Source organism: Palaemon carinicauda, chromosome 41, assembly GCF_036898095.1.
Source record: "Palaemon carinicauda isolate YSFRI2023 chromosome 41, ASM3689809v2, whole genome shotgun sequence".
Lineage (NCBI taxonomy): Eukaryota > Metazoa > Arthropoda > Malacostraca > Decapoda > Palaemonidae > Palaemon > Palaemon carinicauda.
This window is the reverse complement of record NC_090765.1, coordinates 14,495,933-14,522,296: the sequence shown is the minus strand read 5'-3', so window position 1 is coordinate 14,522,296 and position 26,364 is coordinate 14,495,933. Positions and strand designations below refer to the sequence as shown.

The 26,364-nt window shown below is 37.3% G+C and overlaps 1 protein-coding gene across 5 annotated transcripts in view; it reads right to left on the bottom strand.

Annotated features, from left to right (window-relative positions):
* The window catches only part of Bruce (BIR repeat containing ubiquitin-conjugating enzyme), a 241,074-nt gene that overhangs the window by 87,646 nt on the left and 127,064 nt on the right, over window positions 1–26,364 (bottom strand). For 4 of the 5 annotated variants that reach the window (XM_068364131.1, XM_068364132.1, XM_068364135.1 and 1 more), the window contains 12 exons: window positions 25,975–26,184; window positions 25,485–25,727; window positions 20,469–20,680; window positions 19,994–20,289; window positions 19,072–19,247; window positions 13,011–13,265; window positions 12,389–12,557; window positions 10,936–11,499; window positions 5,542–5,677; window positions 5,136–5,379; window positions 4,032–4,145; window positions 3,588–3,733 (listed from right to left, as the gene is read on the bottom strand). In XM_068364131.1, coding sequence (XP_068220232.1) covers window positions 3,588–3,733; window positions 4,032–4,145; window positions 5,136–5,379; window positions 5,542–5,677; window positions 10,936–11,499; window positions 12,389–12,557; window positions 13,011–13,265; window positions 19,072–19,247; window positions 19,994–20,289; window positions 20,469–20,680; window positions 25,485–25,727; window positions 25,975–26,184 — 2,765 coding nt within the window. The remainder of the gene's footprint in view (window positions 1–3,587; window positions 3,734–4,031; window positions 4,146–5,135; window positions 5,380–5,541; window positions 5,678–10,935; window positions 11,500–12,388; window positions 12,558–13,010; window positions 13,266–19,071; window positions 19,248–19,993; window positions 20,290–20,468; window positions 20,681–25,484; window positions 25,728–25,974; window positions 26,185–26,364) is intronic. The other variant, XM_068364133.1, reaches the window with a different exon arrangement.

Genomic DNA, 26,364 nt, shown 5'->3' with positions numbered 1-26,364 from the left:
TTGGAGAAAACAGTCATGCCCTTAGAAGGTGTTGCTGCTTTGCTAGCTTCCTTCTGCTTCAGGATTGTTCCTATCGTAAATGTATTTCGGCCATATTCTTTCGCGATCACACTTAACCGCATGCCAGCCTCGTATTTCTTGATTATTTCCGTCTTCATCTCCTTGGAAAGCAACACCATCTTCTATTCCTTGACATCAGCGACTTTCTTGGGACCCATGGCTAATGATGTAACGTAATATCATACACGATGACATTATCTACTGTACAATTGTTACGAAAGTGAAATCACAAACACTAAGCCAATGCGTACGATACCGCTGTCGGAATGAAAAGACATTGATAGGAATGCCAATGCGTAGATCCCCGATGGGATTCAGTACAGTAGATGCCAACCAATAGGAGAGCAGGATCTCATGGTGGTAACTAACATTAGAGTAGGGAGATAACCAATAGGAATGCAGGAGGATGGTAGCGAGTTTACGGGCTGGCGGCATGCAAATTTTAAAATCAGTCTCGGGTACGGTCTGGTTCTCGCACTGTACCTCCTTTCGTTGTTTGAAACATTTTTTTTAATCCGAGTCGTAAAATTCTTCGCATCTCCTTTCGCAAAGTGAAAATTTCGTAAGAAGATTCTTCCCTACCGAGAGGTTTAACTGTACAGCCAAATACATTTGAATCATTCAATACTGTATACCTAACATGACCAATTTAAAAATAATTTGTATTTTTCCTAATGACACTAACCTCGAGTTCTTAACTAGGGATATACTTTTGGGGAAGCTGGAAAACTAACTAAAAGACTTTTAACGAAGTGCAACTACCCCTCGCTAATTAGACGAGGGGGTGTAGCCAAACACCCCGCTCACACACACACACACACCGGTGTTGTCTTGTAACTTTCCATTGCAGGCAGGACTTACAGGTGGAGCAAGTGATAGCAGGCCAAATTTGTAGTTTTAAGAGAATTGAATGATCAAGTGCTTGGTCTAGGATTGAAATTGATAGATAAGAGTGATCAGAAGTGGGAGGTGAATCAATTGCTGCTTGTGAATAATACTGTATTGGTTGCCGGCTAGGAGAAGCTGAGTTGATTAGTGTCAGAAGTTGAGTTACTGTGGGTAGATTAAGGTTATGAAATGCATGAGAAGGGAGAGTGATGCTAGATTGAATGTCATTTTGAATGGAAAGTTACTTGAAGTACATCAGTCTAAGTACTTTGGGTGCTGTAAATGGAGTGGAGTGGAGGCAGATGTACCTATAAGAGTGAATGAAGGATGTCAAGTGTTAGGGGAAGTGAAGGGAGTGGTAAAGAATAGAGGGTTAGGAATGAATGTAAAGAGTTTTGTATAAGAAAGTGATTTTACCAACTGTGATGTATGGAGCTGAGTTGTGAGGGATGAAAGTGATGAAGACAGAAATTGAATGTGATTGAGATAAAGTTTTTCAGAAGCATGGATGGTGTATCTCGATTAGGTAAGGTTAGGAACGAAGTAGTGAGGGTGAGTTGGGGTGTAAGAAATGATTCAGCACCTCGAGTAGATATGAATGTGTTGAGGTGGTTTTGTCATGTAGAGAGAATGGAAAGACCTGTTTGCTGAAGGAGGTGAATGCAAGTGTTAACGGGAGAAGTACAAGAGGAAAGCCAAGCTTTGGGTGGATGGATGGAGTGAAAAAAGCTCTGTGCAATAGGAGGATAGATGTGAGAGGCAAAAAAGCATGTTAGAAATAGGTATAAATGTTGAATGATTGTGATGCAGTTCGGATAGGTCTTGCTGGTTCCTCCTATTGCCGTGGTGACCACTGAGGTAGCGGCTGTAGGGGATTCAGCATACGAAGCTTCATCATGCTGGATAACTGGGGAGGGTGGGCTGGGGCTCCATAGTAGTACCAGCCAAACTCGGCTGAATCCCTTGTCAGGCCAGGAGGAACGAAGAAGAAAAATCATCTTTTGTTCTTGTATTTGATGTTTGTTACCCCATAAAATTGGGGTAAGTGCCATGGTAGATAGATAGGCAGAGACGTTCGCACTCCTCATTAACCATGCACTCTGAAGAGGGAAGGGAAGGAGGGCAGTCCTATCATCATGCACAGGGGTGCGCATGTTCGATTAGGCACGAGTGAACATTGCTGGGAAACGTGCAAAGCTCTACACTGCATATTGAAACGTTTTCTCTGAGAAGAATACTTTCCTGATACAAAACCCCTTGTGTTGCATACTAAGTGAGAACGTATCGGTATTTTCTTACCAGGTGGAAATACTCTTGTTACAAACAGGTGGTTCTCTCAATATTCTTTGAAGTGTCAAGAGTCATAAAAGTGACCCAGCGCAGTAGAGCGACAAGGGCAGTTGCCAACTTCCAGACCAGAAGTACTTGTACTTGGTCTTGCATGAGACCTAGCACTGGCAGCAGGAACATGAGCTCTTATCTAGTGCCAAAACACCTTCTAAGGCTTTGAATAGCCTACAATAGTGGTTTCTTCTTTTTTCAGATAAGTTGGTAATATGTCTGAATGCTCAACAGCTCAGGAAAATCCTTCTGGGGTATTCTCACACTGGACTGAGAACTGAATCGGGGCGAAAATACACAGAGGAAGGGATGACAGCTTGAAGGACTGACTCCTCAAGAACAAGGTGTCCTAATCTCACATACAGAAGCTGGAGAAGTACTAGATGCTACAGTTTCTGATGGGCAAACGTAAGAGTGTGGCACTGAATGGGAAACAGGCACTTTGTGTGAAGTCCTGTTAGTGATAAGGAGTCTTGCCGAATATAGTGTGAACACAATGTGGCGTCTTCTTGATCTTTACAGCAATTAGGGAGGTGTTGATGTCGCTGTCTCACAGCAACTGTGGGTAGAAAGCTGGGAAAGAGGAGAGCTACCATCTATTATGATTGAGGATATGAGAGCTAGGTCTTGTATGAGACTAAGTGGTGGTAACAGGCTTGTGAACACCTGTATCATATACCGTTCACAGCTAGGTGTGATCTTGGTACCTGTTGCTTCTCCCACGTATCACAGGAGAGATCATCGTAGACACACAATTATGTTGAGTCGACATCCAAGATGATGACTTTTTCGTGTGAAGTAGCAGCCATCAGTCGAGGGCACTGCATTTAGTGAGAGACCAAACGAACAGATGCAAAAATAGTGCATACCAATGTCTGTTAACAAAGGAACAACTCTTGGCATGCACAGCTTCCCTCTCCCTCCTGAGAACATGAAAGGAGGACAGAGCCCTTAATTCCTACCAGCAATGCACTTACTTGTTCTCGTAAAAAGAAGCACAGGTAGCAGGTTTGTATTTGTTTAAGAACAAACAGGTTTTTATTCTCAATTTACCAGATAAAAATGTTAAAACTTCAGATTTTTTATATGTATAATAAGAGTTAAGAAAATAGAATTTCCAAATGGGGTGCTAAGCTCAACAGTTGAATAACCTCACATTTCAATTAATTTCCATTTAACAAGTATGGTTACATGAAAAATATAGCTGGACACATTACAGGATACATGGGACAGGAATTTCCATGCATACTAACTTACAATTTCCAAAAACTTTCAGAATAAAAAGCTCTTGACAATACCTCACAACTGCTGCCAGAAGAGCAGCAATGGCTCTGGGAGTAAGAGGTACGGTTGGAGATACAGAAGGGGTATATTTGCCGCCTGCTAACTCCAAGTTGATGCCGAGCCATAGTCCTAGTACACACTCCAAATGGCTTCCATCAAACTGGAATAAAGGCATAAAATATTGATCAATATTAATCTTATTACATATCAAAACTTGAAATTTAAAGATAATTTGGAGTTTTCACATAACCCTTTAAGACAGAATTTAAGTAAACTTTTAACTAATATCAAACAGCCACTTTACATTTAAAAAAAAATGAAATTAATAAGATGTAAAAAAAATAAAAATATTGACATTTATTATTTTCATTTACATCATCTGAATAAAAGGTTTAAAATTCATTTATAAATCACGAATTGGTGAAAATATCATGCAAGAAAAAAATTAAAAAACAAACCTGCATGGACAAATGTAGAAGTATTTTCTGGAAAACATCTGTAAGTAGTTCTATACTTCCAGTCAAGTCTCCTGGTCCACATATTTCATTATCTCCCCACATGTTGTTGCTTACCTGAAAGGTACGTATACAGTATACATTAGCATGCTTACATATTCCCTAAAAACTTCAAATGGCAATTATAACAGAAAAAAATTTAATAGAATTTTATTCAAATATTACAACTAAAAAATTATTTCAAGTTTGTGTGAGATCATGTTCTAATGAAAAACTACATTTTAAAGCTATTTAGTAAAATATGAATGATAAAAATATACCCTGATTATGCAATCATTGAGAACTGACCCTTCCCAACCATCTCCATGGCACTTACACATCAATGAAAATAAGTTACGTATAGGTTGTGCACAATTAAAAACTAAATAATTTAAAGGAAATCAAATTGCACGGTGATATAGAAAATATGAATAAATATTAATAGAAAATAATAAGAACACACATACTTGTAAAGAAAAAGGATGAGAATAAAATTTGCCTCAAATACAATGTAAAAAAAAATATTTTTGAAGTTTGTATTGTCCATATTTAAAACCTTGTTATATCATGTTAGACAAACTGTGTTACAAATAGTTATAAGTTATAATAGATTTACTAACGTTACAATAGATTTACTAACATTCTTTTTTGTTAATTCAAAATCCCACCAAACTTTTCAAACTTCTTTAACTCTTGCGAGTGTCAGGGAATAATTAGTACCTCCTCGACAGATTTTCTATTCTAAAAGTTATTAATATAAAATAATTTCTTTATATTCTTGTGTACTGCAATCATTAAGATATTGAAATACATATAATAAATAAAAAGAAAGTATCCAGTGAGGCATAAAATGTTTACTTATACCTAGCTAATGTAAACTACAATGAAAACTTTAGAAGTATGCGCTAAAATTCCTTATCATCAAATTTGGCACATTGTGAACTTTGTACAGGGAATCTTGTATTTTACCCTTGCTTCAGTTATATCTAGTACACAGAAGCAACAGATAAAGATGAAAACCAATCCTTCAGAGGGCAATGCACACATGCACAAAACTAGATTACAAACCTTCAATGGAGCTGTGATAGCCAAGCTTAATCTAGATGTATGTACTGCAGCCATCATGTGTAATCTCAGTTCTGAAAGAAGAGACACTCCAGCTTCTAGTCTGGCATCAACAGCCGTAGAGTGATCTATACCAGGGTGGGAAACTGTGAGAGGAGAATTTACAAGGTCCCCTATACGAGAGTCCTTGCCGACACGATTAGAAGTCTGTGCTAACAGAGGCGGTGGTGGATAGGGTGGATTCAAGCTGAAAAACAATGAATGTGACATAAGAATTACTTAATATCATTAGGTATTTAAATTATATACCATTATACTGTACCATTGAATCATGGATTCTTTTAAAGTATTTTCAAAATCTATAGCTATTAATAAAAATGTATTTATCGCAGAGATTCATTGTCCTTACTTTGACATAGCTAATACATATGTGGGAAGATTGTTGTTTGCAGGTCCACCAAAGGAAGTAGGGATATCTGCTAAATATTCTCCAATCATATCTTCTGACTCTGAACTATCTTCTAAATCGAGGAAAGAGTATTTACCTGTGAAAACAAAAATGCATGACATTACCACATATAGAAATGAAGCTCCAGCATCATCTTAAGTGTAAATCATAGGCTTGAAACTTCAAGTGACATTGGGAAAAAAATTGCCATTTTCAAATATTTAAAACTAGATCAAATTCTCAACACAAAGACATAGGTGAATAATTATTTTGAAAATCACCCTCAAACGTATAACAAGGCTCAAAAATACACATGAAAATATTTATAGTACAGTACATATTTTATCGCAAGAATTTCAAATGAGATATTAAGAGTAAAACCAACAAACAAAATTATTAGTTGACAAACACAAAAGGCAGTGGGAGTGAACGAGTATTCAAAAACTTATAAAAAGCAATGGATAAAGAAGATAGCATTTCCCATGATGACAAATGCCAAATAAATAAATTCCACATTATATACCAATATTGTATCAAAACCATGAAGAAAGATTTATTTTACGGGTTTTATATATTTTTTTTTCTGTTACTATTAATGGAAAGTTAAGAAATGTAGCTTCAATAACAATTGTTAGGCTCTTTATATCTGATCAATGCTGTAAAGATGTACTTTTCACACACAGCCCACTCTTAGAAGTGAGAAAACCAAGAACTGAGATTATCTAAGTGAAAAAGGGTGTCTAGAGATGGATTACGACCCTGTCAGAAAAAAACTATGAAATAAGCATGGTTCTTGAACTCAAGGCACATGGTTTTATCCTCCCTCCCACTAGTGGGAGAAGAAAATAACTTTGGAATTCTACACCCAGAGGAATTCCACCATAGACATAAGGACATGACAATATAGTTATAACAATTGCATGTATATCATAACATAAAATAACTACTAAACCAAAATAACATAAAACTAGGACCTTATGAGACTAAAATTAGTAAAAACAGATTAGCCTTTCACCCAGCCAATTATTAAAAATAAAACTATAGCGTACAGTATATTAGAATATCTTTCAAAAACTAATGAAGTAATAAGTGTAACTAAAACGTAAGCTATCTCCCCTTCTATTGCCATCCCACAGACTATATACAGTATAAGGATCACTTCTATAAATGAGTACAAATTCTAAATAATGAGATTTAAAATCTAGCTCATAAAAAAACCCCATGTTATTGTTCTGTCATATAAACAGTTCTGGTCAAACAGAGAAAAGTTAAACGGTAGTAGAAACTTTATTATGGTCTCTAAAGATTGAATTGCAACTACTGTATAATGTAAGGACCATATAAGAGGCCAATCAAGTTTCTGCTCATAAATGCAACCAACTCTCCTTTGCAAATGAAAAAAAAAAACTTGCGGATAAAAGTAGAGACAAATTTGGAAACAAATATTATACTGGTACTCATAAAATAACAAACTACTTGGTCATCGACAATTTAAAGTTATGACGGCCTCTATGAAATGGAGAGGAAAACTCAGACATCTTGTTTTGCTTAAAGTATTTTCTATGGTGTGTATGTCATCTTACAGTTTTGTACATAAATTAACATAATCAAAATAAACACAAGTGTACCTTAACCAGTTAAGTTTGAAAGTATTTGTATTAAAAACACATGACTGTATGCTTTAATCCATATGTACCTACTCAAGTGTTTCTTACCAGAAGATTGAACGTTAGGAAATTACATCAATAATACTCTGTTAATTATATATGAGCATATTCTCAGTAGTGGCAGAGTGAGATAGTGAGATCAAATGACAACAGACCAAAATAAAATAAGACAATAATTATTGTTAAAATTCACTTGAAATTGATAGCCGGTAAGTCCAAAAAGGTTTCAATGAAGCCTATCATAAACAATGAGGATTTTCTTAGCATTCTTTCTGTACATATACTTTTTGTTGCCTGCTAAAACTAAAGATCAGCTACAGGCTGCCAAAGCAAGAGCCTTTATCTTACGTAAGGTAAGAAAATCTATAAAGAACAAATAGACATCAGCTTTAGAAATTGAATGTTGTGTTTTAAGCTTAGTCTATTATTAAAAGGGTAATTAAGAAAATTATAAATTTATATTGTGGAGTATTCAATAACACTTTTTAAAGAAAAAATTTTTGTTTCTTCTGCTATATTATTATTATTATTATTATTATTATTATTATTATTATTATTATCATTATTATTTGTAAAGCTACAACCCTAGTTGGAAAAGCAGGATGCTACAAGCCCAGGGGCCCCAACAGGGAAAATGGCTCAGTGAGGAAACGAAAAAAGGAAAAGTAAAATATTTTAAAAACAGTAACAACATTAAAATAAATATTTCCTATATAAACTATTAAAACTTTTACAAGATAAGAAGAGAAATTAGATCGAATAGTGTGCCCGAGTGTACCCTCAAGCAAGAGAACTCTAACACAAGACAGTGGAAGACCATGGTACAGAGGCTATAGCGCTACCCAAGAATAGAGAACAATGGTCTCTTCTACCCCTACCAAGAAGGAAGTAGCTACTGAACAATTACAATGCATTAGCTAACCCCTTGGGTGAAGAAGAATTGTTTGATAATCTCAGTATTATCAGGTGTATGAGGACAGAGGAGATTCTGTAAAGAATAAGCCAGACTAATCGGTGTATGTGTAGGCAAAGGGAAAGTGAACCGTAACCAGAGAGAAGGATCCAATTAAGTACTGTCTGGCCAATCAAAGGGCCCCATAACACACTATGTGTGTATTGTATGGAATTAAAACGTTAACTCTTCCAATCTACAAAGGAGTGGGTAGTTACATTTTCTTCTCTACCAAATGTAATGAGTTCAGGATTCATATTGACATAACGTACATATATGATATTTTTAAGAAATAGTCTTGTGAGGAAGCACAACATTTATACAAAAACCACTTATGTCACAAAATATTTATAAATGAGAATGTAATGCATACATTAAGAGTTATAAACATTTCAATGAGAATTACTCGCATAGGAATCTTGGGATGACCATAAAAGAAATCACAAATTTGGAAAGAATTTGTATTTTTCCTAACCATACAAACCTAAAGCTCTTTACTATGGATACACTAACCATAAATTATTAGTAAGGTGCTACTACCGACTGCTAGTTAGCAGGCTGATTATCATTTCAATTTGTTGGACAGGAACTTTCAGTCTATAAAATTTCTTAATCCTGATCTATATATTATTCTCTGGCATCTTTGGCACCACCATTCAATTAGTTCTTTATACATGTTGCATAACATTTTTCATGATTCTGACCATCCTTTACATTCAGATCTACCCGGACAGTGCCACCCTATTCGTAACATTAGGTATACAGTTAATTCTGATATTCATGCCCTCATCATGAGGGTCAATACCACACAGTATTCTAGAAGTTTTATTACAGCTGTGACCAAGTTGTGAAATGATCTTCCTAATTGGGTAGTTGAATCGGTATGACTTCAAAAATTTAAACTTGCAGCAAATATTTTTATGTTGAACTGACAGACAAAAGTCTCTCTTTATATATTAAACATGAATTACTGTATCTGTTTTAATGTTGTTATTGTTCTTAAAACAATTTACTTCTCATATAATATATTTCCTTTCCTCACTGGGCTATTTTTCCCTGTTGGAGCCCTTCTGTTTATAACATCTTGCTTTTCTAACTAGGGTTGTGGCTTAACAAGTAATAATAATAATAATTATATTACTAATAATAATAATAATAATAATAATAATAATAATAATAATAATGATAATAATAATACAAATAATAATAATAATAATAAAGAGTTAAAAGCCTACAAGACTTATCGATGGAAGAGGCGGCGACCGCAAACGGCCCACAGGCATTACTATCCGAGGTAAAGACCTCAAGGGAAATTGCTCGCGACTCGTTTTGTACCCTGAGGGTACATCGGGGATAAGCAGGGAACTGCAATCAGTCACTTAAATCCAATTCCTGCCGGTGGAATCTCCCGGGGGGGAAACCACTCAGGCAAAGGGAGTCTCTCCCGCGGGCGCGCGGGCGGGAAAGGCGGCCAACTCCTGTTGCTGCCATTGGCAATTCTTCTCGCAACTTGGATGATTGTTGGACAGTGGCTAGTGGAGGTTAACTCTCCCTCGGAAGGGAAAGTGGTCCAACAAACGGAGGCGGACCTCCATGCAGCGCACAAGTGCTCTATGCTTCCTGTCAACGAGCAGAGCTAAAGTTGAATGTCAGCATCAAGTGGTGCCTGTGAAACGTTGCTAAAGCTAGTTTCTGGGTTCCTGCCGAAGGAATTTTTCCCAGACTGGAAGCCCCGAAGGGACTCAATCTGCCTCTGCTCTCATTCCTACGGCGAAGCTATAGGAAGAACGCGATTAGAAGTAAAGAGTGTTACAGTAACCTGTAACACTTACAGTATGACGTAAAGGGAAAATTAAAAATTTTAGACTAGTTGATTCTTTATTACAGTTGTTAAACTGAATAAAGCGGGGCATAAATGACAACAACCGCTCTCCTCCAAGCCGAAATAAAAAGTGCATTGCATTGGCTATTGCATGTGTGAGTGGGATTGTTCTATCCCCTCCTGCCAACCCCCGTCTAACTAGCGGAGGGTAGTAGCACATCAGAAAAAATGTTACGGCTAGTTTCGTCTGTTGCCGAAATATATCACCCTAGCAAAGAACTAAAAGGTTTGTATTGGGTGCTAGAAAAAACCTTTATTTAGAGATACAACTGGATATCAATGAATGTTGCAAAGGTACCACACGAATAATAACTGCATCTATGTATTTCACCTGCCTTAATACAGCAAATCAAACATTATCAAATTATTGCTATAGTAATAAGCATCCCTTCTCCTTTAAATGCCCATAGGTTGAAATTTTAAAAGGACACAAATGTGGTCAAGTAAAGGTGAAGAAAACACAGAAGGCATTGCCCATAAAGTATGTGAACTTAACTCTGAGAACTCCACATTATCATTGCTACGTTATAAACGATAAGGTTTGCGCTAGGCTAACACCATTAAATGTAAATTCTTGGTCTCTTTATATACACATCTTTACGAAAATACCTTAAGTGAAGCATTACACTACTAAAAACATCTGAAGATATAACAAGTGAAGCATCATAAAGAGGGGAAAAAAAAAAGTTGAAAAACTGAGCATGAAAACTAAGGCTTGTTTTGAAATTCAAACTAAAAAAAAAAAAAAAATTTCAATGACAAAATACTACTGTACATTCCAAATGCCAAACTAAAGTAAAATTGATAAATAAACAAGAAGTGCAGAAGTAGGAAACAAACAGCAAATACGTTACCTGGAACGTGATTATGTGAATTACCTGGAAGATCTTCCTCCTCCAGGGTAGTGTAATGAGGCGTAGCCATGCTGACAACAGGTGGACTCAAAGGGGTTGCTGACTGATCGACAGGACAGTTCTGAGTTATGACGCACGCCCCTAAAGATGGAGTTGTCCCTTCTCCCTCACCACTTTCTGCCTCACTCGCCGAACCACTTGCTATTGGAGCTGTTCCAGACCCAAATATCTCAGTTGTTCCATTGATACATAAGGGAACACTTGAACTGGCAGGCCCAGTAGTTTCAGGGATCAATCCGTTTTGAGACCCTGAGGAGCTCATAGGCACTGGCCCTGTAACTGATGAAATGACAGTGGTCCCAGTAGATGACGACGATGATGATGATATGGTAATTCCAGTTTGTCTAGCAATCCCTGAACATCCGGCGGATACCAATGAGCCATTTGATGAAGTTGTGGCAGTTGCATTACATGAAAGTCCACTTGTTGTTGGCATTTCCAAATTTTCTGCTTCTTCTCTTTGTTGGTCTGTGTTAGTCACAACACTGCCGTAAAGCCGTTCACCTAAAATGGGGCAAGAAATTATTACATTTTCATCCTCTGCAACTAACAAAATCTGATGCTTTTACAATCTGTTCTCAATACATATCACAATTTGAAATGGACTCAACTCTGCGTAGGCACTATATGAATGTTTTAGCATTTTATTCCCTTTGCATAATATGATAATCTGTCTTATTCAACATAATTACACTGGTATCCTCAAGCAGGATTCTAATTTATTTCTAAGCTTTACATGATAATTTTAAATACGTGTAAGAAAATAAAAACACTAAAAGAATTTCCAGTGTAAAATATTCTCCTTAAAAAGGTTTTTGAATGAAAAATTGGTTGAGAAAAAAATATTAGTAGTTTGAAGTAACCTCAAAACAGCATTGTTTTAATGGTGCCTAGTCATATTCCTTAAAATGATCAAGAGTTTTTGACAGTTAAAGTTAATCTGAATATAACAAAGGACTAAATTATGCATACAAACAATGCATTCACATATCAATGATATTGTATTTGGTGAATATGATAGCTATAAATTACATCAAATAAAAAAAACTACAAGCGTTCTTGACTAGCATTTGCCAAGCAGCAGATCAATCCCAGCCTGGAACCACGAATTCAAGCTTTTTACAGGGGCGGATACTGCTGTGGTTGGGCACCACAGTGGGGGAGGGATGGACTTTCCCAGCTAATGTTCTGGTGCACACCTCTTTGGGTGATACTAGAATTGAAACCAGACACCTTAACCTTTACAATAAGTGTGGCCACAGAGTTATCTAACATTATTTTCCTGACTACCTGGTGTATGAGTTGAAAACATTATGAGGTAGACTAATTTAAAATCCACCTTCAGAGTGCTTTTTTAAAATTCTTATTAAACTCATTCTACCAAACAACTTACCTTCAAGTATGTCTTGCAACAAACAAGTTAGGGCATGCAAAGCCCATGGGGCTCCCCAGGTAGAATCCAAGGTAAGGGCATGACGTAAAAGTGCTCCCAATTGAACTGGAGTTACGATTTCAGTAAGGGCAGGACTGGGTCTGGTCACACTCACTAAACCACCAATAACCTGCAGTTAGGAATTAAATTTATTACAAAAGCACAATAATCTAATCAATAAAATGAACAGCAATTGTTTACTTTGTACAGTACTTGCATTCTTGATAACTAATAAAAAAAAGATATTCATCAACTTTCAAAATCAAAATCATAAAACTTCATACCAACTTAACAGATTCCAATACAGTACTCTCTGTACTACCAAACATCAGCTTAAAGAGGTATAACAGTATTATAAAATACAGTAGTATACTACACTAAGAAATTTATAAATAAGATTTTGAATATGTGGTTGAGGTAATCACAGACATTGCCAATTGCAATCACTCTACAACTGTAACAAATATATGCTGAAATATGAAATAGAAAGTTTAAGTGAAAATTATCACTGTGATTCTTAGAAAAACTTTCAACTAATTTTTACTGTTACGAGGAAACAAGTGGGATGTTGTTATATATTCACCTTGCATGTGAGGAGGAAGGAGTCTACACAACACGGTGAACTGGAGTTCATCAATAACTTAATAAGGCCATGAGCTACAGAAAGGGCATTTGCACGATCTAATGGCATAAATGCATCGATGCCGGATTCGCTATCATCTTTCCGCACTCCGCTTGTCCCAGAAGTCGATGAAGCTCTAGTATAACGCTTCACTATGTTTCGTCTGAAGGTGTCCAACTTCTGATAAATCTCACCACTTAAACCAGCCAAAACTTGCTGTAATGATACAAAAATATAACTTCAATAGTAAAATATTGTCAAAGACAAGTAATTGTATAAAAAAATTGTAGTACAGTATATAAATTTAGAACTAGAGTAAATGGTCTAATCGACCTATAATGGAAAAATTTAAATTCTTATCTACTGTACACAAATTATTCATTCATTACAAAACTGTAGCACTTTAGTAAAATGACTCCCTAACAACAGTAAGTTGAAGGAAAGGAAAATAACCACTACAAGTTGAACGAAAGGAAATAAACTCTGTGAATGCCCAATATCCGTCCACTTTGTCATTTTTTGAATGACTCACCTGTATATGTTTCAAGTTGCTGCTCTCCAAGTATTTCCCATTATTTCAATATTTAGTGTACTGTTCCCTTTATCAATTCGATTGCATTCATCCTAACTAAATAGTGGTTTGTATATTTTTTCTGTGTTTAATGTAGTAATTGCATTATGTTTATTTTCAGGGCTGTAGGCATCTACTGCCTCCAAGATTTAGTAGACCTTTCCCAGTAAACAATATAATATCTTTCTCAGCCGACACCTAATTTAAATGACTAATTCATAGGAATAAATAGGAAAATACACCTGCTATCTAAAATCAAAAACAAATGCTGACCCTGGCATAAAATAAACAAATGTATGAATGTAATATGAAGAAATATTCCAAAGTTAAACATGAATAAACGTAAATGGCTTCAAGAAAGATTATGCACTTAAAAAATAAGATAGGATACTAATACTATTATTATTATTATTATTATTATTTGCTAAGCTACAACCCTAGCTGGAAAAGCAAAATGCTATAAGCCCAGGGGCCCCAACAGGGAAAATAGCCCAGTAAGGAAAGGAAAGAAGGAAAAATAAAATATTTTAAGAAGAGTAACATTAAAATAAATATTTCCTATATAAACTATGAAAACTTTAACAAAACAAGAGGAAGAGAAATTAAATAGAATAGTGTGCCTGATTGTACCCTCAAGCAAGAGAACTCTAACCCAAGACAGTGGAAGACCATGGTACAGAGGCTATGGCACTACCCAAGACTAGAGAACAATGGTTTGATTTTGGAGTGTCCTTCTCCTAGAAGAGCTGCTTACCATAGCTAAAGAGTCTCTTCTACCCTTACTAAGAGGAAAGTAGCCACAGAACAAATACAGTGCAGTAGTTAACCCCTTGAGCGAAGAAGAATTGTTTAGTAACCTCAGTGTTGTCAGGTGTGTGAGGACAGAGGAGAATCTGTTAAGAATAGGCCAGACTATTCGGCGTATGTGTAGGCAAAGAGAAAGGACCGTAACCAAAGAGAAGGATCCAACATAGTACTGTCTGGCCAGTCAAAGGACCCCATAACTCTCTGGCGGTAGTATTTTCAACGGGCGGCTGGTGCCTTGGCCAACCTACTACCTATGCAAAACCCTAGGAATTAGAAGTTAACAAATATGATATTAAAAAGCTTTCATCTACAAAGGTAGAGTAACTGACAGACAAAGGAACCACTGAACTCTAAGAAGGTAAAACATACATACATACATATACCAAAGGCACTTCCCCCAATTTTGGGGGGTAGGCGACATCAACAAGAAACGAAACAAAAAAGGAGACCTCTACTCTCTACGTTCCTCCAGCCTAACCAGGGACTCAGCCGAGTTCAGCTGGTACTGCTAGGGTGCCACAGCCCAACCTCCCACATTTCCACCACAGATGAAGCTTCATACTGCTGAGTCCCTTACTGCTGCTACATCCGCGGTCATCTAAGGCACCGGAGGAAGCAGCAGGGCCTACCGGAACTGCGTCACAATCGCTCGCCATTCATTCCTATTTCTAGCACGCTCTCTTGCCTCTCTCACATCTATCCTCCTATCACCCAGAGCTTTCTTCACACCATCCATCCACCCAAACCTTGGCCTTCCTCTTGTACTTCTCCCATCAACTCTTGCATTCATCACCTTCTTTAGCAGACAGCCATTTTCCATTCTCTCAACATGGCCAAACCACCTCAACATATTCATATCCACTCTAGCCGCTAACTCATTTCTTACACCCGTTCTCACCCTCACCACTTCGTTCCTAACCCTATCTACTCGAGATACACCAGCCATACTCCTTTGACACTTCATCTCAAACACATTCAATTTCTGTCTCTCCATCACTTTCATTCCCCACAACTCCGATCCATACATCACAGTTGGTACAATCACTTTCTCATATAGAACTCTCTTTACATTCATGCCCAACCCTCTATTTTTTACTACTCCCTTAACTGCCCCCAACACTTTGCAACCTTCATTCACTCTCTGACGTACATCTGCTTCCACTCCACCATTTGCTGCAACAACAGACCCCAAGTACTTAAACTGATCCACCTCCTCAAGTAACTCTCCATTCAACATGACATTCAACCTTGCACCACCTTCCCTTCTCGTACATCTCATAACCTTACTCTTACCCACATTAACTCTCAACTTCCTTCTCTCACACACCCTTCCAAATTCTGTCACTAGTCGGTCAAGCTTCTCTTCTGTGTCTGCTACCAGTACAGTATCATCCGCAAACAACAACTGATTTACCTCCCATTCGTGATCATTCTCGCCTACCAGTTTTAATCCTCGTCCTTCTCGCCTACCAGTTTTAATCCTCGAAGGTAAAACAAAGTGGAGAAATGAACAAACATTCTTGGTCTAGGCAGAAAAAAATTATCTTAAATTTTCCTAGTTATTAATATTTTATCTACTACTAAATTTCTTTTCCACATTAGGCTGCTATCTCTTTTGGGGTCAATGGGCTTGTAGCATTTTGATACTCTAATCAAGGTTTAAGCTTGTGAAATAATAGTAATAACAACTACAGTATGGAAAAAAAAAATTCAGGATCCCTTTGCATGTTATAACCTTATTCATCAAGATCATTTGAGGAAACAGACAATCACATCTTCATTGAAATTCATCTTCGAAATTCATCATGCAATGCGTTCAATCTTCAAAACGAAAAAGTATCTTGTATTGCCATAAACCCTAAAAATGCAAATATCTGAAATTTTCTAACCAAAGAGTCATGTGACAGTTCTCTTGCTTGAGGGCACACTCTTCTTCTTCTTCTTCTTCTTCTTCTTCTTCTTCTTCTTCTTCTTCTTCTTCTTCTTCTTCTTTTTTTTTTCCTTATATGGAAGTTGTATTTCAATGTTGCTACTGTTCTTTGAATGGTCATTTTGATTGGTCATTTAATCTAGTTTTATTTATTTCCTTGTTTCCTTTTCTCATTGGGCTATTTTCCCTGTTGGGAGCCCTTGGGCTTATAGCATACTAATTTTCCAGCCAGGGTTGTAGCTTGGCTAGTAATAATAATAATAATAATAATAATAATAATAAAATCTAAAATTTTAGTTTCTCACGGTTGGTATGCAACATACAATTCTTTATATAATTTGCGTTCTATCGCGTGCACGCACATACACACACACACCCATAAACATACATGTACACAAAAAATTTGATATTGCTGTTTGTGGTACATATAAAATTATATTGGCTCGTATATGAATGAATTTATCACAAACTACGAAAGATAATTAAATAAATAGACATAATAATAGTTACAAAACATTATTTTCCACTTCTTAATATTGTTCATCGTAAATAACAAGTAGTACTTAGAGGTTTTAAAGGCCGCTCATGAATGGTAGAGGCAAGGGACAGTGGTATTGCCCTAGAGACTGATGATTAATAATACTATTATTAATAATAATAATATTAATAATTATTATTATTATTATTATTATTATCATTATTATTATTATGTATGAAAGAGAGGAGTAAGCATAATGAAACTGGTTGAATTGCCAATAGAATGGGAAAAAGACATGGAAGAACGCATTGATGACCCGGCTCCAGTATCACCACAAGCCTCCCCTTCATATGTTCACTGTTAATTTTAGCCACTAACAACATTAACATCAACAAACAGTGAATTCTACAGAAATTCATTGGTGGGTAAAGTACAGATGCAATACAATGTCCCTTATGTAGGATGAACTATGATTCTTTTTTTAAATAATTCCTAAAGCATTTAACCACCACAGTTATTACCAGAAAATGTTACTCAAGACAGTAAATATATTTTTTATATTAATATTACAAGCTAAGCTGCAACCCTAGTTGGATAAAAGGATGCTATGAGCCCAAAGACTTCAATGGCTAAAATAGCCCAGTGAGGAAAGGAAGCCGGATTAAATAGTGTGCTTGAGTGTACCCTCCAGCAAGAGAATTCAAACCCAAGACAGTGGAAGACCATGGTACAGAGACGATGGCACTACCCAAGACAAAAAAAAGCAATGGTGCTATTGGAGTGTCCTTCTAGAAGAGCTGCTTACCATAGCTAGAGTGGAAAGTAGCCACTGAACAATTACGGTGCAGTAGTTAATCCCTTCAGTGAAAATGAATCTTAAGTTATTTTATTGTTATTAGTTACATAATGAAAGAGATGTGTAAAGAGTAGACCACATTATTCAATGTATATGCCAGTAAAGGAAAACTGAGCCATAACCAGAGAGGACTCCAATGTAGTACTATCTGGCCAGTGAAAGTACCCAATAACTCTCTATTGGTAGTATCTCAACAGGTGGTTGGTGCCTTGGCTAACCTACTACCTATTAAGATTTTCAACAATAAATTATAACAGATCACTATTCACCAAGACTTGACAGGCTGAGCTTAAGTTATCATAGTCTCTGTTATAGTATTTTCAGCTTATAATGCGAGTTCTCGGGACGGAACCCCATTGAACAACACTGAGCATCTGTAATCCTTTGAACAGCTTCACAGGTACAGAAAATTTATTTTTGAGAACTAGTGATAGCATAAAAAGGGAATCACACATACGAACATTCATATTTCAGGACCATCCTGTACTAAAAATAAAAGTTAATTTAATTCTTAGTTTTTCTTTATTGATTTTTAATTCTATACTTTTTGGGCACCTGACATGGATTCATTGTCTGCAGCCATGTAGCTTTACAATTTTTTTTTCTTTAATTTAAATTAGATGCAAACGTATTGTGGTTGAGAAGAGTACGTTTATGATACAGTATTCTCTGGCATTTTGTTTTTCTTTGTTAATTGTCTGAACTAGTTTATTTTTCCTTTAGTATGCTTTTTCTCAAAGCTAAACAGCTTTCCCATCATATTAGTAGTAGTAGTATGATTACAAGAGTAATGCCTTGTTGGAGCGTAGATAGCCTGTCCTTTCTTGATCTGGACCGGTTGATCTGGCAACAGATTCCATAGTATGGAAGCAGAGTGCCGGTAAGCCTTTTATGATTACCAGTTTCATTTTAATGAATCTAATTCAATCATATCAATAGAAGCAGAGACTTACTTCCACCCAATATTGGCTAACAATACCATAAATAACTCCAGATCATGGCATTTCTTACTACTACAAACCACTTCAATAACCAAAAACTTTCCTTTAAAATCACGACTATAGACAGTATTATAGTTCTAAACAGTCATAGATAGTATCAATGATCTTACATAAACCCTCCAGCACAAGCTGCATTGGTTTTTGTCATTTAATCTCAATCTGTTCCTTCCCTTTGGTCTTTGACAATATAGCTTTTTAACTATTTCAACTATGCGTAACTTGAATTTTTATTTAACATAAAAACTAATCCTGCATGTGAATCCTGTAAGTCTAGAATTAAATGATCATTGTTATTGTTATTCAACATCATGAATACCACAAATATTAACAGAATACAAAATTATCCCTTTAGTCTGCAACTGACAATGGGCATACTTACACCAACACCAACTTCTCCAAAAGATTTGGTTGCAGTTTCAAGATTTACTGGGGGTTGTTTCTGGTGGACTAATCTTTTCCTGAGACGCTCCCTGGATGGACGGGGAACGGTTCTGCTAGCCTCTGAGCCTCTCCTTTGAAGGCATGTTTCAGCAGTCAGCCAAGTCCAACGTCCACCTAAAAACATGGCATATATAATTACTGCTCTTGAAAGCTATCTGAGACAGTAAACTGCAAAGGTTGAACTAATAATGTATAGTGTAGTATTATACAAAGCTTCAGAGCTATACAATAGGAATAAACAGTTTTAGGATGATGTAACCCATTAGGCTTTAATTTCAATAAAAATAAAAATTACCAAATAAAATGATAAAACATTGAACAGCTAGTTATATTACATGAAATTGTCTCCAAAATTATACTATAACCACACCAGGCCATATCCAAATTCTAGTTTAATAGAAATAACAATAAATAAGCAGAGAAATGAAGAGGCACTAAAACCCTATCTCTAACATATATTAAGGTTCTAATCTCTTGTGAAAAATATTTTGAACAGCAGCATATCTAACCTTTCCACTGAGATTAAAGGAAAAAATGTGGGCTTAAGGTGGACTAAGGGATGGCTCAATTAATTCTTATGGAACTTTTGATCTTATGATTCTTATATAATTACCATAACCACATAAATGGTTATATATATTAAAATGTTATTGAACAAATATATAAACATACAACAGCCAAAAAATAAAATACAAAGACTGATAATACACTACTCTAGTTTTTGATACTTGATATAAAATAGTCAAAACTAAGAAATCAGAAACTGGAAACTTCCTTGAATGAAAGTACATTAAATATAGGAACTACAATTATTAAATAGCTTTACCTGACCATGAACACAAGACAGTATTAAAGCTTACCATTCTCTTTTCCTTTGTCACCATCACTCTTGCGCGTGGGGATCAATGCATCTAAACAGAGGGAGAGGTACAGCAATAACCAGGAAACTAAATGTGTATCAACCTGAGAATTAACATTCTGCCAAGGTTGCCACATAAACTCAGCATCAGCAGCTTGGGGAACTTGGCTTCCAGGCATAAGACTGACAGCGCCATGAAGTTGGGAAGACAGCACTCTTAAAATGGCATTGATAACTTGGCTACCTCGACCACTACCGACACTCTTCTGGCCTAGGAAAGTGAGTAGTGCAAATACTCTGCAAAAAAAGAAAAAAAAATGAATACATGCTCAATATTAGCTATATGTGAGTATATACATGTAGGAACAGTTTTGGGTGTAAATGAAAATTCACTAAAATAAGTCCAAGCTCAATATAAACACATTTCACACCCACATTTATTATTTACGACTATCAAAAGCCGAGAAAGTTATTACCTAGTTGCTGGAAAATGTAACGTATTGCTAGAAGAGAAAAGTGTGATCATGGTGTTGGCCAGAAAATCGCCCCACCATTGCTGCCCAGCACAGAGACGAGCCAGCAGGGAGGCCACACCAACTTGAGCTCCTTTGGGACCACGAAGACAAACTTGCTCGACTAAGACTTTCGCCTGTTCTGGTCCACACCATTCCATCAGATTGTGTGGAACCTAAAATTAAAAAAAAAAAAACTATCAAAACCGAGTCAACTATATCCCAAGGAAATTGTTAAAATTTTGAAAAATTCAACTACAGCTGGAAAGTGATAAACATTGAACACCGACAATTCCTAGTAAATAGCTAATAATGAAAGGTGTAAATAATGCTTTGAAAAAAGAAGAAAAAAAAGAAAAATTAGAAATAGTAGTGCTACTGTGTCTGGTAGACTTTTCCCTCCCTCATACCTGTCGTTCATAACCACTTATTAAACATTAGCTTATTAATCACAGGAAATCAAACACATTCTAAAAAAAAATCAACAATTGGCATAAAAAAGATGCAGATGGGGTCTCCGCACTATTTTCTGGGGAACTATCATAGAATCTTAGAACAACATAGTGCCTGTTTCATTGGTTTTTAATTGTTTGTTGCAACAATTAACGAGTACAGTATACACCATTCCACGTCCCTATACGGTTGCTTAATTGTATCAGCAAAAATATCTATAAATGGCCACCTCCTCCTCTTCTATCAACAGAAAATTATCCAGATGATCCTTCTACAGTTCCAATAGATTATCAGTTGCTAAAAAAAAAAAAAAAAAAAAAATACTCAAAATGCCTGCACTATCATCCAACTTGGCTTCATTGATGTAGGCACTATATCATCACCATTCCAATGGATTACTGAATCAATTCAGCAAAATGTTTGTGTACATTGCATTGCATACCATCATCATCATCATTGATAGGTACTTTGCTGTTCATTTTCTGTACTGTACAGTATACGTAGAGTGTACGTAACTAAGGATTTTTTCTTTGTTTCATCATTATCATCATCATAAATTTACTGCAGTAGGTTATAAGTATTACTACAGTATCACCTGTCATACTTTCTGACAAATACAGTGATGTAACGTACAGTAGAGTGAACATACATACACGAGATGCCAAGATTTTTCAGACTTATATTGCGAAAAATATTTCATGCTACGAAACGAGGTACGTATAAAATTTGCCGAGCCGCCGAGAATAATTCTAAAATTTGTGCACCGCCAGCTGTAAGCTCATCACTATCCTCTAGCGCTCCTATTGATTATCTCCATACTCCGATGCTAGTTACCGCAATAAGATCCTGCTCTCCTACTGATCAGTATATATCCCATCATGCATCTATGTATCAGCGTCCCTCGATCATTTCATTTCGGCAGCACTATTGTTCAAATTGAATTCATGTTGGTGATTCAACTTTTGTGCTTTTAGTTACTGAACTGTATCATGTTGTGTTATTCAACTCATATGCTATTAGCCATGGGTCAAAAAACTTGCCGATGTGCAGGTCAAGAAACTTGCCGATGTGCAGGTAAAGAAGAGGAGTATGCTTTCTATAGAGAAACAGCTCGAGATAATCAAGAAGTATGAGGCTGGCATGCGGTTAAGTGTGATCGCGAAGGAATATGGCCAAATTCCGTCGAAGATAGGAACCATCCTTAAACAGAAGGAAGCCATCAAAGCAGCAACACCTTCTAAGGGCGAGACTATTTTTGCCAGCAAGAGGAGCCACGTCCATGATGAGATGGAGAGAGTGCTTCTCGTTTGGATTAAGGATAAGGAGACATAATCAATGAGACGATAATCTGCCAGAAGGCCAGCGCCATTTTTGGTGATCTCAAGTGTGTTCAGGCCGAAGATGACGCAGGAAAAGGAACATCGAAGCAGGCACCCCAAGAGTTCAAGGCTTCTCGGGGGTGGTTTGAAAAATTTGAGAGACGGTGTGGCATTCATTCGGTGGTGCGGCATGGGGAGCCTGCCAGCTTGGATAAAAAGGCAGCCGAAGCCTCTGTTAGATGTTCAACAAGTTGACTGTCAAGGAAGGCTTCAGGCCTCAGGAAGTCTTCCACTGGGACGAAACCGAGCTCTTTTGGAAGAAAATGCCTCGTCAGACATACATCACAGCTGAAGAAAAGACGCTACAAGGGCATAAGCCTATGAAGAACAGGATTAACCTTGCACTCTATGCAAATGCCAGTGAGGATTGTAAGCTGAAACTCCGGCTGGTGCATCACTCGAAGACTCCTTGAGCCTTCAAGTCTCACAAAGTGCTTAGCGGATTTTTCCTTCATTAAAGTTCTCTATCTTCTGCCTAACACTAGCCCTCTCCTCCTGCCTATGGACGAGCAAGTGATTTCAAACTTAACGAAAATCTATATGAAATATCTCTTCAAAAGAGGTTTCAAAATCACTGACAACACAAACCTCAACCTGCATGAATTTTGGAGGGAGTATTTCGATGTTGCGATGTCTTAATAGTTTGGCGGGAGGTTTCGAAGTGCACCTTGAACTCTTCGTGGAAGAATCTGTGGCCTGATGCAATCTCCGCACGAGACATTGAGGGGTTCCACATAGGCCTAGCTGAGGCTGAAGCCAAAAGAGCTGACGATCCCAAACCTGTTGCTCAATCTGAGGTTGCCAAAATCATTAGACTCGGGATATCCATGGGTCGGGAAGTCGATGAGGACAACATTAATGAGCTTCTCGATGAGCACCAATAGCAGCTTACGATGGACGACCTGAAGGAGTTGGAGGCTATGCAAATGAACATCATTCAGGAACAGTTCTCTAGAGGTGAGGAGGAGGAGGATAACAATATGACAACAGCAGAAATTAAGGGGGCTCTAGTTGCTTTTCATCAAATGCAAACTTTTGAAGAAAAAACACCCAGAAAAGGTTCACAAAGGTCGTGATCTTGAGTATTTAAATGATGTTTTATTTATTGAATGGGTTTTTAATACTAGTAACCAAAGAGGAAACAGAGTGATCAAAAAAAAAAAAAAAAAGGGATAAGTGGAAGATCAAAATAGTTGTATTTCATCGTGTTTAGTACAGTTTAGCCTTATTATGAAATTTAATGTGGTGTTCTTGTAGGAATTGGAAGGAACTAGGCAATTTACATGTAAAAGGAGACTCATAGTGCAAAAAAATCATGGTACGAAAGCCACTCAAGAACCAATCAATTTCATAATGTGAGGCATTACTGTACTAGCGAACGCTGGTCAGCGCTCGGGAATACCAGCGGGAATCAAGCGAATGCTGTCTGATACTGGCGAACACTGGTGAGGAGAGTGTTGAATCTTACCTGTGAGGCTAGACACAGGTGATGAGTAAGTGTGCGCTACTGAAGTATCGCTTGCTTGTGGTAACAGTAAGCTGAAGCTCTGTGCACTACTGGAGTAACGCACGCAAGCCCACCATGGGTACTGAGGCGCAGACCTTCATCAGACAAAAAAACTCGCCCATCCACCTTGCTAGACCTCAGCGGATGGGTGCGCAACAATCTATGTGATTTCTCTGTGAAACCAAGGTCCTTGCAAAGTATTTATGTTCATCCTACCTCCCCCAAAAAGAGGGTGGAAAGTAGCCTCATGTTATCCCCTTGGAAGGGAACAAAAGAGGCTTTGCTGGATTTGAAGACCTGTCGTTTCTCCCTCGTGAGAGATTAAAACATGAGGCGCAGGTCCCAAAGGGTTTGGTCTCACAAAGCTCCATGAGCTCTGTTGTGCATCAAGAGACATAACATAGATAACAACTCCAAAGAGTTCTAGCCTATGAGTAGTTTCTCTCTAGTAAGAGGTGGAAACTATCAGGCACAAGTCCAGAAGTACTTAGGCTCACAAAGCACAAAGCTCTATGAGCTTTGTTGTGCTCAAAGTCACGATGTTGGCAATAACCCCGAAGAGTTAAGGCCTATGAGACTTGTCAATGGGAGGGGAGGTGGCTGCAAACGGCCGGCAGTCGTCACCATACGGCAAAGAACCCAGAGGGAAGTTGCAACAAGAATAGTTTTGTACCTTGAGGGTACAGCAGCGATGAGTAGAAGCTGCAGGCAATCCCCTGACTCCTTTGTCGCCAAGCTCTGAAGAGCAAGGGTGAGGCATGGATGCATCCAATTCCAGCAGGAGGAATCAACCACACAGGTGAAGGTACTCTCTCCCACGGACAGGAAAGGTGACCGAACACTGTTGCCACTGTCTAACATACGCTCATGTTGACGGTTGACACGGAGTGTTGCCTGTGAAATGTATCCGAAGCTCATTTCTGGATTCATCCCGAAGGGATTACCTGACAAGTCACTCCGAGGAGTTCTTGTCAGCAACTGCTCACATCCGCCCGCCGAAGCAGAGCGAACGTCAGGGCGAGCAGCAGCTAGGCCAAAGACCTCTTGCTACATTACTTTGTAGGGGTACCTGAGAGCCCCAAGGAAGGCAACTCTGAAAGAAAAAGGTCTTTAATTAAGCTTTAGGCCAGTTGCGTTAATCGTAACCTGGTTATAAGGTTTAGCGGGAGAGGAAGATAAGGTCAACTCAACTCAGCGCCCGAAATAAAAAGTGACGGTTAGTCGCTAGTGCTTGTGTGAGCGGGGGTTAGCTTACCCTGCTCCTCCTCCCCCACCTAGTGGAGGGTAGTTACACTTTGCTATAAAGCTCTATCGGCTAGTTTCAGCTTTGCCGAAAGAATACTTCAGAGTAAAGAGCGAAAGGTTTGTACAGTATGTAATGGTGGAACAAACACAAAGATAAACCAAACAAAAACTAAATCATGAAATAAAACAAGAATATTAATCTAAACTTATATATTAAAAAGGTACTCATTGAAGTACTATTATTTCCAATTTCTAAATTTGATATAAAAAAAGTATATAGCTTTAATTTTAATTATTTCAAGTCCCATTATTTCTATTTTTTAAATTTCAAATAACTACAACTCTTTTCTTCCAAATTAATCTTTCAACAACAATAACAACTTGAGAGAAACTTACCGACATGCTTGGAATGGGAAGGGATAAAGTGAGAAGGCAGTTAAGGAGATACTGCATCAAAATGGCCAGTTTATCCGATGCAGACTTTGCAGCAGCAAGGAACACCTGCTTACTATCATTGTTAGAATTAGCTTTATGGGAGTAGGAATTCATAACGCTTTCTCCACTGACACCACCAAATCGTTGAAGCCGTCGCATCACAGACACAACCAGGTTGAGATGTTGCTGTTCTAACATACACTCCTACAAGACAAAATAGGATTGGAAATTTTACATTGACTTCGTCAAAGAGAAACAAATTCAAGCATTAACATATCAATTATTTTACAGCTTTCAGATTATATAATGTACATAAAAAATCCTAACATCAAACTACGATCTAGAAATGTTTTTGACATTGAAACACATTAGCACATATCCAATAAACTTTGAAGAACTGATGTCATGTATCAGCAACTCTGACACAAGTAATTCTGATACAACCTCTTACCTGATAGGCCTGAATAATTCTCCTCTCTAGATCAGCATCTCTTACACCAACACTAGGCATTTCAGCATGGCCTGATGATGTATGGGATGGACCAGAAGGTGCTGTTGGGCTCATCAAAAGGGGATTGAGCAGTGATCGTAATTTACTACATGCTAGACTGTAACGACAACCTATATCTTCAACAACACTCCCCAACACAGTCAGCTGAGTCTGTTGATTATATATGAAAAATACAGAAGTTATTAAAAAATCTAAAAATACTGTACAGTGTACCAGTAATTATCTGGTGATACTGTGGAATTTTTTTTTTTCTATATTACTTCCTTACCAGCTATCAATATAACTACTCAAAATATCTAAAATTACACACCAGTAAAGTATGAACCAACA